Source organism: Microcaecilia unicolor, chromosome 3 (assembly GCF_901765095.1).
Source record: "Microcaecilia unicolor chromosome 3, aMicUni1.1, whole genome shotgun sequence".
Lineage (NCBI taxonomy): Eukaryota > Metazoa > Chordata > Amphibia > Gymnophiona > Siphonopidae > Microcaecilia > Microcaecilia unicolor.
In genome coordinates, this window is record NC_044033.1 from 80,282,952 (window position 1) to 80,295,307 (window position 12,356).

Genomic DNA, 12,356 nt, shown 5'->3' on the forward strand with positions numbered 1-12,356 from the left:
TCAAAGGTGAAGGGGAGGAATATGTAGGAGCTGGTAAAGATAAGGCAGAATTGCTTAACAAATATTTCTGTTCTGTGTTCACAGCTGAGGAGCAAGACCACAGAAGACAAACGCAAATAGGAATGAAGGAATGGCAGTCCCTGAACGATTTTCAGAGGACTATGTTCGTGAGGAGCTGGCTGGCAAACATCTGAGGTACTAAAGTTCTAGCAGTTCTGCTGGCTGATCACTTCAATGCCTCTCTACAGTGGTCCTGGAGGACTGGAGAAGAGCAGATGTGGTCCCTCTCCACAAAAATGGAAGGAAGAGGATGGGAACTACAGGCTGCAGAGAATAGTAAAGTTTTTGAAATCCTATGGCTTATTTATTTATTTGTTGCATTTGTATCCCACATTTTCTCACCTATTTGCAGGCTCAATGTGGCTTACATTGTTCCGTCATGGTGATCGCCATTTCCGGAGTGAGGTACAAGTGGTATAACATTAAAGATCATGATTGATATAGTAGATTAGGCAGTCAAGTATAAAGAGATCGTATTCACAATTGGGGATTGAGTGGTATTGCATTAAAGTTCATTCGTGGTAGGATTGACCTTGGTAGTCGAGTATACAGAGCTAGGTTTTATCTAGTTCAGGCTTGAATCGCGTTGTCTGGTAGTTAGGATTTATCGTTGTGGTATGCCTTTTTGACCAGGCTGGTCTTCAGAGACCTCTGAAAGTTAGCTAGGCCATGGATTTTTCTTACGGCGAGTGGTACTGCATTCCACAGCTGCGTGCGTATGTAGGAGAAACTGGATGCATGTGTTAATTTATATTTTAGACCTTTGCAACAAGGGTAGTGGAGGTTCAGGAATGTGCATGTTGATCTTTTAGTGTTCCTAGGTGGTAAGTCTATGAGGTCTGATATGTAGACCGGGGCCTCTCCATAAATGATTTTATGAACCGGAGTGCAGACCTTGAACGCAATACATTCTTTAAGTGGGAGCCAGTGTAGTTACAGGCCCCAAAGCAACATAGTTACACTAGAATCTGATTAAGTTCTTCGGCTGGGTGACCAGAGTTGGATCAAGAGGGAGTGCTAGATGTGGTGTATTTAGACTTTAGCGAAGTCTTCGACACGGTTCTGCATAGACGACTAAATAAATAAACTAAGTGCCCTCGGTATGGGCTCTAAAGTGACTGACTGGATTAGGAACTGGTTGTTGAGTGGAAGGCGACAGAGAAATGATAAATGGAGCTCATTCACTAAAAGAAAAGCTACGAGAATGGTATGGGATTTGTGTTACAAGACGTATGAGGAGAGACTTGCGGACCTGAACATGTATACCCTGGAGGAAAGGAGAAACAGGGGTGATATGATACAGACGTTCAAATATTTGAAAGGTATTAATCCGCAAACGAACCTTTTCCGGAGATGGGAGGGCGGTAGAATGAGAGGACATGATATGAGAGTGAAGGGGGGCAGACTCAAGAAAAATGTCAGGAAGTATTTCTTCATGGAGAGAGTGGTAGATACTTGGAATGCCCTCCCGCGGGAGGTGGAGATGAAAACGGTAGCGGAATTCAAGCATGCGTGGAATCCTGTGCAGAAGGAATGGATCCTCAGAAGCTTAGCCAAGATTGGGAGGCAGGGCTGGTGTTTGGGTGGTGGGGCTAGTTCTGGGCAAGATTTCTACGGTCTGTGTCCTGAAAATGGCAGATACAAATCAAGGTAAGGTATACACAAGAAGTAGCACATATGAGTTTATCTTGTTGGGCAGACTAGATAGACCGTGCAGGTCTTTTTCTGCCGTTATCTACTATGTATGTTAGTTTTCTGAGGAAAAGGATGTTACTAGTGGTGTGCCACAAGGTTCTATTCTTGGTTCTTTTTAACATTTTTGTAAGTGATATTGCTGAAGGGCTGTCTGGTAAGGTTTACCTCTTGGTGGATGATACCAAAACCTACAATAGGGTAGATACCCGTGATGGTGTGGATAACATAAGGAAGGACTTAAGAGATGCTATAGGAATGGTCTGGAATTTGGCAGCTAAGATTTAATGCTAAAAAAATGCATGGCCAAGCATTTAAGCTGCAAAAACATAAGAGGGTACAGTTTAGGGGGTGAAGAACCTTTGTGCATGAAAGAGGAGAGGGACTTGGGTATGATCTTAAGATGGCCAAACTTGTAGAACAGATGACAGCGAAAGCCAGAAGGATACTTGGATGCACAGGGAGAGGAATGGTCAAGTAGGAAAAAGGAGGTGATGATGCCCCTGTATAAGACTCTAGTGAGGGACCTCATTTAGAATATTGTGCATAATTCTGTAGACTGCAACTTCAAAATGATATAAACAGATGGAGTAGTTCCAGAGAGCGGTTGATAAAATTGTCAGTGACCTTGGTCATAACGCATATGGGGACAAAGATCTCAATATGTATACTTTGGAAGAAAGGCAAGAGAGGAGAGCTATGATATAGACATTTAAATACCTAAGAGGCATAAATGCACAGGAGGCTAGTCTCTCTTAATTGAAAGGAAGCTCTGGAATGAGGGGGCATAGGATGAAGGAGAAAGGGGATAGACTCAGAAGTAACCCTAGGAAATACTTCTTCACAGAAAGGATGGTAAATTCATGGAATGGCCTCACAGTGGAAGTGCCGGAAACGAAAATAGCATCTGAAGTTGAGAGCATGGGATATGTACATAGGATCTCTGAGGGAGTGATATGGAGTATATGGCATGGATGGGCAGATTGGATAGGGTAAATGGTCTTTATCTGTCTACATTTTTTTTGTTTCTTTGTCATTTGAAAATTAAAAAAAAAAGATAAAAATAAAGCAACTATAGTTATTAAAATAAATGCCTTTCTGAAATATCCAATGATCTTCAGAATGCAGTACTTCTGAACAACATTCTAAAGAAATCGTTCTACTTTTACTTTCAATGTTGTCAAAGGCCAAATGCGTAAGTCCCATATACTTATGGCCTTCAGTAATTTACTTGTGTTTTTAAAAAAATAATTTTCCTATTTTGAAATATCTATATCATCTTACTTTTCTGTACAAGTGATTATTGCTTGGTTGATAATATAAAATCATATAAATAAATAAAAAAACAATGGCAAATGATCATTGTAATATACACATATATGAATTACAGGTTAATGGAGAAGCTTATTATACAGATGCATACTGTATAAATATAGCTGAGAAAGCGGAAGTTAATAAATAGAAACCTCTTAATTTAAAAGGTAACTTTCCCATAATGGACGTTAAGAACGGCAAGAGAAATAAATTTGAGATGAAAATCTTTCAGTATGCACAGAAAACAAAAAATTCAAACACACACCATTGGATGATTTCTGTGATCTGGGCCTCCCAATGAGCCACAGATTCCTTCTTGTCTGCAAGGTCCCTCATCTCCTCTTCTAACTGACGGTTGGTCATACTTAGTCTCTCAAACATTGTTGTCAGCTGAAAGAGAATTTTATAAATGTGTTTACAGATAAAGCAAAGCAAAATATCAATGAAACTTTGATACAGGTGAACACCCTGAGACCATGTAGCTCTATATAATATAGCCTCATTTCAAGGCTCTTACTGTAGATCCCCAGAAAGAGATCTGTGAAATGGAGTTATTCTGCTCTGAGATTCACTTTACTGGTAGAACATATCCTTAAGTAAAAATAGTATAATTGTGTGTCTCTGAGGGAACCAACTGGCACTATTTAGCATACAGGATTCTACAAGCATTATTTACACCAGCAACATGCCATAAGTTAATATGGGCCATTTCTTGAATCTCTTACTTTATCATATAGTCTCCATGTAAATGGTTAAAATGGGTATGAAATGCAAAGAAAATGAGCCAAGTAGTTCTGGTAGCTCCATGTGTGCATAGTTTGCCATTAATCCGGGTCAATTAATTTTTATATTTGCAAGTTTACTTATATAAAGTGCCACAGGAAATAATTCTTCCACAGTGATGCTGCCCCGAGGTAATAAGCAGATATCTGTTAGCCAAATGTAGAACTTTATTATATGAAAACCTTCTTTGCGAAGACATTGTCTACATTCAAAGAGTAACCATGGTACATTTTACAAGCTGATCTTGCACAGTTGCTTTACCGTCATACCAGAATCATGCTGTAAATAATATATGTGTTTATTATGAACATGTAGCCTACACTATTGACAAGGTAATGAGCATCACTTCTAAATTAAAAGTACAGTGATTGTATCACTGTAGAAGTGAGAGCATGCAACCAAGAGCAAGTTTCTTATTCCAATGATAAGCTACATGCATACTATGAGCAGCATGTTACTAACTCCCACTGACAAACTAGTAGCACACTATGATAAGCAAGGCAATAGCGAGTTATGTATGGCCGATGCACCAAAATTTCACCCAGTCTATTGGCTTCCCTTGCTTGGCCGTGACATGGTGATGGGATGGGAGCGCAAAGGGGCATGCCATACAGGGCATGTTTCCCACAAACTAGTAGCCCACTATGAAGAGCATACTACTAATCTTTCTTTCAAAGTAGTAGCCCACTATAAAGAATATACTACTAACCCTACCTTCAAACTAGTGTACAAAATGAAAAGTATACTTCCAATCTCACTGACGCTTTGGATCCATACTAAGAACAGTATGCTTTTAACCTCGGTGATGGCAGCTGCACTAACGGACTGCGGATAGCATAGCTGCAGTTACTGTCTTATCCTGAGATGGCACTAAGTTCAGCTATGTTATAGGTTTTCTTGACAGCTAGTACATGGTACTAACCTGAGAGCTCTCACAGGCAGATGCTCAGAATGCTGGCACTGTATTAAACAGTGCCGGAGAGATAGTGCTGAACAGTGCAGAAAATCTTCCGAATGCTCAACATTAATGAAATGCAAATATACGCATGCTCATACAGTTCAGCATTAGGAAGTTTGGCTGCACTCAAGAGTTGTGCGTTAAGCAGAGCTCTCGAGTGCATGGCTAGAATGCCAGAGAGGGAGCAGGGAAGGAGAAGGAAGAAGTGCTGATTGCCCAGGGAATTTTTTTAAGTCAGTGACTCCCACACACTTGCCTGGGTCTCAGGTTCTCTTGCTGCTAGAGTAAAGAGTTTTCATTATTCTGCTGGGCTCATTCAGAGGAATATCATTTACTTTTGGGTAGTAGCTAAAAGCACATTTACCTTTTAATTTGCGATTCTTATATCCAGTAGTAGCAGGTGTTAATATAAGTAACCTTTGAATTATATATTTAACTGTATTGTACTGTATTTATAGCAGGGGTGTAGCCAGACTTGACATGGGGGAGAGGGGGGACTAGGCATAGAGGTGTGATTAGTGTTTAGGAGTACAGTGCACTCCATTTAAGTGCACGTCGGATAAGCGCATGCTCTGTTTAACTGCATGCTGTACTCCGGTCCCGTTTTTGGCGCAACAATTTCTATGGAGACAATCCAGTTTAGCGCACCAGTGATGAGTGCAAGATTCGCTTATATACATGGTTTAAGACCGCTCATCTGCAGGAAAGACTCCACATAAGTGCAAACACGGAATATGGAAGCCGACTGGCATGTGACAAAGGGGTGATAAATTTGAAATCTCATTGGTTACCTGCCACAGGCGGTAACCAATGAGAGTTAATTTGTTAGAATAAGCGAAAGAAAGTCGTTAGAGTGTACAATGGAGTCGTTGTCATCGTCACTCAACTGTAAGACTTTAACACTGGCTGAACGAATAGAAGTTCTTAAAAAATTAGAAAACAGTGGAGGAGTGGCCTAGTGGTTAGAGCACTGGTCTTGCAATCCAGAGGTGGCCGGTTCAAATCCCGCTGCTGCTCCTTGTGATCTTGGGCAAGTCACTTAATCCTCCATTGCCTCAGGTACAGACTTAGATTGTGAACCCTCCTGGGACAGAGACATATCCAGTGTACTTGAATGTAACTCACCTTGAGCTATTACTGAAAAAGGTGTGAGCAAAATCTAAATAAATAAATAAAACAAAGTCAAGTATCCATTGCTAAAGAATTATGGGGTCAATCCCAGTCAAATTTCATGTACCTTGAAGCAGAATGATCAGCTTCTGGAAGACTGGCAAAACAATACAAATCCACACAGGAAACATAAATGGGTGGGAAAAGCTGAGGATGTAGAAGATGCTCTTCTTTGGTGGTTTTCTCGAGTCAGTGGTCCACTGTTTATGAAGAAAGCTAATCAGCTAGCTGAAAGTCTTGGACTAACTGAATTCAAAGCCACTGTTGGATGGTTGGAAAGATGGATGGAGAGGAACAACACAAAATTCAAGAAACAGCATGGTGAGAAACAAGATGCTGACGACTTTGGTGCTGAAAATTGGGTTGTTTCAGTTCTTCCTACCATCTTGAACGAGTTTGCACCTCGTGACATTTTCAACGCTGACGAAACTGGTCTCTACTTGCGAGTGATTCCTGATGGAACACTTGCATTCAAACATGCCGAAACTACTGGAGGTAAAACGTCGAAGGACCTATTGATGATCCTCCTTTGCTTCAAGAATGTTAAGTGGTTTCCTGTGTCATACGAGGCTAACGCAAATTTGTGGATGACTGGGGAAATTTGGAAGCAGTGGCTAAAGAAGTTAGGCACTAGAATGCGGGCACAAAAGTGTCAGATTTTGTTGCTTTGTGATAACTGTGCTGCACACAGTGATGATGTCAGGCTAACGTCAAGGTGGTCTTCCTGCCACCAAACACTACCTCTCTGATTCAACCTGTGGATCAGGGCATAATAGCCAATTTCAAAAAACATTATCGGGCTCTTGTGCTATGTCGTCTGATGAGCGTTATGGATGACCAGACTGGCAAGGATAAATGTGCTGTTGAACTGGCTTGTAATCTATCACTGTTGGATTCCCTACATATGCAGAAAGAAGCCTGGAATCATGTTACACAGGCAACCATTGTAAACTACTACAAGCGGGCAAGCTTTGTTAAGGATGTGGAGAGGGACAAAACAGATGCAGCTGCTGCAAACGCGTCAGATAAACAGCCTATTGACATCCCAGCCGGTGTTACTGAAGAGGAGTTTCATCACTACGTATTGTCTTTCCTTTAACTCTACCCCATTCCTTGTAACTTTACAAACGTTACCACCCCTACTTCTTCTTTTTGGATTATTGGTCCTTTCACTTTATTTCCTTCCCGTGTCCTTTCCCGGCAAAATAAATCCGTTCCTGCTCTTCTTTGTTCTTCTTTTCTCCTCTCGTTGTTCCCTATTTTAATGTCTCATTTTTTACCTACTCCTTGGCTGATAAAGCTTCCCTAACTTCCTCTTGTCGCCATTTTTTTTTTACTTCTCATAAGTACATAAGTATTGACATACTGGGAAAGACCAAAGGTCCATCAAGCCCAGCATCCTGTTTCTAACCGTGGCCAATCCAGGTCACAAATACCAGGCAAGATCCCAAAAAAGTACAAAATATTTTATGCTGCTTATCCCAGAAATAGTGGATTTCCCCTAAGTCCTTTCAATAGCTGTCTATGGACTTTTCCTTTAGGAAGCCGTCCAAACCTGTTTTAAACTCTGCTAAGCTAACCGCCTTTACCACATTCTCTGGCAACGAATTCCAGAGTTTAATTACACGTTGAGGGAAGAAACATTTTCTCCGATTCGTTTTAAATTTACTACATTGTAGCTTCATCGCATGCCTCCTAGTATTTTTGGAAAGTGTAAACAGACGCTTCACATCTACCCGTAACTCCACTCATTATTTTATAGACCTCTATCATATCTCCTCTCAACCGCCATTTTTCCAAGCTGAAGAGCCCTAGCCGCTTTAGCCTTTCCTCATAGGGAAGTCATCCCATCTCCTTTATCATTTTCGTCGCCCTTCTCTGTACCTTTTCTAATTCACTATATCTTTTTTGAGATGCGCGACCAGAATTGAACACAATATTCGAAGTGCGGTCGCACCATGGAGCGATACAAAGGCATTATAACAACCTCATTTTTGTTTTTTATTCCTTTCCTAATAATACCTAACATTCTATTTGCTTTCTTAACCGCAGCAGCACACTGAGCAGAAGGTGACTCCTAACGTGGATCCTTGCATGACGTAGATATAATTCGGGTTCCTCTTTCCCACATTCATCACTTTTCACTTGCTCACATTAAATGTCATCTGCCATTTAGACACCCAGTCTCTCAGTCTTATAAGGTCCTCTTATAATTTTTCACAATCCTCACGCGATTTAATGACTTTGAATAACTTTGTGTCATCAGCAAATTCTTGAAACCAGTTCTGGAATTTCATTCTGACCAAAAAAAGTTGTTTACAAAAGTAAATTACTTAATACAACATAGTGACAAAAAAAATCAAAACTACAATTAAAATATAAATAAGATAAAACTAAAATAAAACTCACTAAAATCTTCAATAAAAAGCCATGTTTTATAAGCCTTTCTAGAGGGCAAATAATCAGTACATAATCTAATCTCTTTGGAACTATATTCCAACTTTCAGAAACAAAGCAGGAAATAGTTCTTCACGTTTCAACATTTAACCTCCCAAACAGAAAGACTTCAGCAAAAAAACTGAGACTAATTGTCAAGATTTTTTTGATTCATACAAGACCAAAATGCCCTTCAAACAGTTTGAGCCCTCTTGATAAAATGATGGGCCTTAAATCTTACCCTAAAACTAATACAAAGCCAATGTAAAATAATCCAACAGTGGAGATATATGGCCAGAAAGTTTTAAACCTATCAAAATTCATTCCCCTGTATTTTGAACCAGTTGTAACTAACATTCTCTGCAAACCAATATATAGAATGTTACAATAATCTAACCTCAGATTATCTCCAGTAGGGTAACTAGGATACTCAGTATTTCTATAACAGCCCTGGTTTACTCACCTTGTCAAGCTCATTTGACTGCTTTTTGTTCTCCTCCATCAATAGATTCTTCTCCCTTTCATATTTTTGCTTGAACTCTGTTTCAAACTCCTCTCGCTCACTTTGGCTGAAACAATGAAAATCCAGAGTTTAAGAGCATGTAAATTAAAGTAGGGATGCAAAGCACAAAGGGAAAGTCAGAGATTGGCTAAAGTTAAAACATGCTTAAAGAATCACATGTAACTTAAAAATAAATATTTTAATACATACATGGTGGGATGTGCTGGTTTCAGACACATTTAATTATGAATTCATGTTTACACTGCACTGATAGTTTAAGCACCATAAATACATATTTAATGAAACCTCCCTAAAGGGAGGGGGAGATCTTTGGTCACAATGAGCTTGAAAAGGCAGATTTCTTTCCATAGTGAATTGAGAAAATAAGAGAGGTTTCTGTCATTTTGGCTTGGCAGCAGCACTGCAGGAGAAATGTATCAATTTGATAAAATGTTACATCACTGAGATAAGGAGAGGGGTGTGGTTAGTACCTTATGTTAATTATTCACTGAAGACAGGCAGACAAAGTGACACACTTACTACTACTACTTAACATTTCTAGAGCGCTACTAGGGTTACGCAGCGCTGTACAATTTAACAAAGAGAGACAGTCCCTGCTCAAAGCAGGGGCGTATCTGCGTGGGGCCTCAGGGGCCTGGGCCCCCGCAGATTTCGCCCTGGACCCCCCTACCGCTGCCAACCCTCCCCCTCCGTTGCTCGCCTACCTTCGCTGGCGGGGGGACCCCAACCCCCGCCAGCCGAGGTCCGCGTCCTCCTGCCGCTGCCGGCTGCCTTTGGTCCTTTCATTCTTCCATTGAAGCTGGCGCCGACGAAAGTTTCTTTGAGTCTGACGTCGCTGCACGTTGTACGTGCAGGACGTCAGACTCAGAAATTGTTTCTGAGTCTGACGTCCTGCACGTACAACGTGCAACGTGCAGCGACGTCAGATTCAAAAGAAACTTTTCGTCGGCGCCAGCTTCAATGGAAGAATGAAAGGACCAAAGGCAGCCGGCAGCGGCAGGAGGACGCGGACCTCGGCTGGCGGGGGTTGGGGTCCCCCGCCAGCGAAGGTAGGCGAGCAACGGAGGGGGAGGGTTAGCAATGGCAGCGGCTGGGGGGAGGGGGATCGGCAATGGCGGCGGCGGGGGGGGGGGGGGGGCCTATAATGTGCCCCCCCTCTCTGGCCCTGGCCCCCCCTACCGCCGCAGTTCAGATACGCCCCTGGCTCAAAGAGCTTACAATCTAATACACTTACACATTTAGGGGAATATTATCCATTAAATGTAATAAAGTGATGTGATATAAAGGACATATATGCATAGAGGAAGAATAGTTGAAGCAGATTAAGTAGTTAAGAAATCTTCACCAGGAGTCTAGAAGGGTGGCCTGACTATGTCCTCTTGGTTCAGAGCTAGGATCTAGAGTTCTCTTCTGATACTCAGGGAGACTACGTCTGATCTTTAGGATGAGGTAGGAAGCTGCTCTTTATTGAGGAAATCCTAGAACTGTAGTCTCAGATTCTTAAGAGCTTGGAGTTTAGACCATGCAGAGAAAAATCCCTTATGGTCTCCTCCTTAAGACTGGTAGAGAACAGGCTGACCTCTGGTTTAATCAGTGCCTGAAGCCAAGACCACCAGTGAGCATGCTCAGGGCTGTTGGCCCTTGCGAGCAACTCAGGAGGAAGGCGGCAACCTCTGGGATCTAGTTGGGCCCAAGGTCCAGTAGTAAGGTAGAGGCTCCAGGGGTATGATGGGCACCAGGAGAGTGACAGATGCTGAGGCTCCCAGGATGCAGTCAGCACCAGGGGCCCTGCATTGAAGGAGTGCAGTCAACGTTCAGAGCTCAGCAGTAGGAACTGGTTTGGCCAGCTTAACTAGGCTCTCATCGGAAGACCAGCAGCCACCACCCCAGTGAGTTTCAGCAGGAGGGTGAGATTTGGGGATTTAGTGGGGAAGAATAAAGGTTAAGACCTCAGGGGAGGAGAAAAGAGTGGAACTTAGGCAATACTGCCACACCCACATAAAGACTAAACACAGAGACAGGAAGGTATCAGGAGCTGCTACCTGGGCAAAAAGACTAACTGGTTAAAGGAAGTGTTGATTATCATTTAACACTGATATATAACAGTATAGATATACTTGTACATAGTTCAATAAACAGTTCAACTTGTTTATTGTTAAATATCTCCACAATTTAGATAGACTGAATATCTTTTATTGTCTAATGCGGTCAATATTTTTGTGCTTTGTCCAGTTTCAGACATTTTGGACAAAACCATCCCAAATGTGAAGCTTTCTAGCCTTTTTGTAGACGATTGGGCCAAAGCCAATCTTCTTAAGCTAAAACCACAAAAACTATTTTACTTTGGTTTGGTGAGCATTGGCGGTGTTCAATAGCTGATATAGTTTTATCCTGAGAAGCTATTCTCAAATTTGAGGAAAAATCTTGTGTGATGGGTATAATCCTAGACTCTGTGTTAACATTTGAATATCAGATAAATGAACTAGTTAAAAAAAAAATTTTGTACTGTAACGTTTGAGGTCCATTAGATCTTCTCGAGTCCTAAATATTTCAGAACTGTTGCCCAAGCTGTTCTGTTACCACATTTAGATTATTGTAACTCTTTATTCTCCGAGGACAAGCAGGCTCCATCTTCTTATGTGTGGGTTGTCATCCGCGACGGTTCAGGAGACCGGAATTTTCCCTTACAAAAAACTAGAAGCTTTAAGAGTGCTCGCCCGCGTGGGGCCCGATCGCACCGCGCATGCGCGAGCCGCTTCCCGCCCACGACGCGAGCGTGACTTAACTAGTTCTTTTTCATCCGCTTCACGGAGAGAGTGGTGTTTTTTCAGCTGCTCCTTGTTGTTTGGGCCCAGGAGAACATTTTTTGAGTTTATCGCACACTTTTTCTTTTCCCTTCTCTTCTTTTTTAGTTAGGTTCTTTAGCTAAAAAAAAAAAAAGTTTTCCCTTTTTTTTTAAGAGTTTACTCAATTTGTTTCCTTTCTTTTGTGTTGCGGCCGCCCTTAGGCTGCTCGGGCCACGTCTTTTTTCCTTCGTTTTGTGCCTTTTCAAGTGGCTGCGATCGAGCCGTTTGATTTTGCGGACGCTATTTTCCCATCCATGTATATCGAGGACTTCCAGCAGCTTCTAAGAGCTGTACTCGCTGCAACTGGACCATCTCATCTACCGACCGTCATGCATGATGTCTCCAGTGCCTCGGACCGATCATCTTCCCAGCTGCTTGCAAGTTGTGTAAGTTGATGAAGAAGAGGACCAAGGTGGCTCGAGAGACTTTTTTTCGGATGCGGTCCGGTTCTTCGACGTCGACATGGTATCCGAGGGTCGGCGGCTGTCGACGTCGAGGGAAGCAGGCATCGAGAGTCGGGACCCGGCCCTGAGGAGGCGTGAGGATCCACGTCCTCCTCATCGGTACTGAGGAG

The 12,356-nt window shown here is 42.1% G+C and overlaps 1 protein-coding gene across 1 annotated transcript in view; it reads right to left on the reverse strand.

The window, feature by feature from the left end:
* The window catches only part of LOC115465558 (serine/threonine-protein kinase MRCK alpha-like), an 806,479-nt gene that overhangs the window by 311,634 nt on the left and 482,489 nt on the right, over positions 1-12,356 (reverse strand). The window contains 2 exon segments of the mRNA XM_030196108.1: positions 3,332-3,456; positions 8,877-8,982. Coding sequence (XP_030051968.1) covers positions 3,332-3,456; positions 8,877-8,982 — 231 coding nt within the window.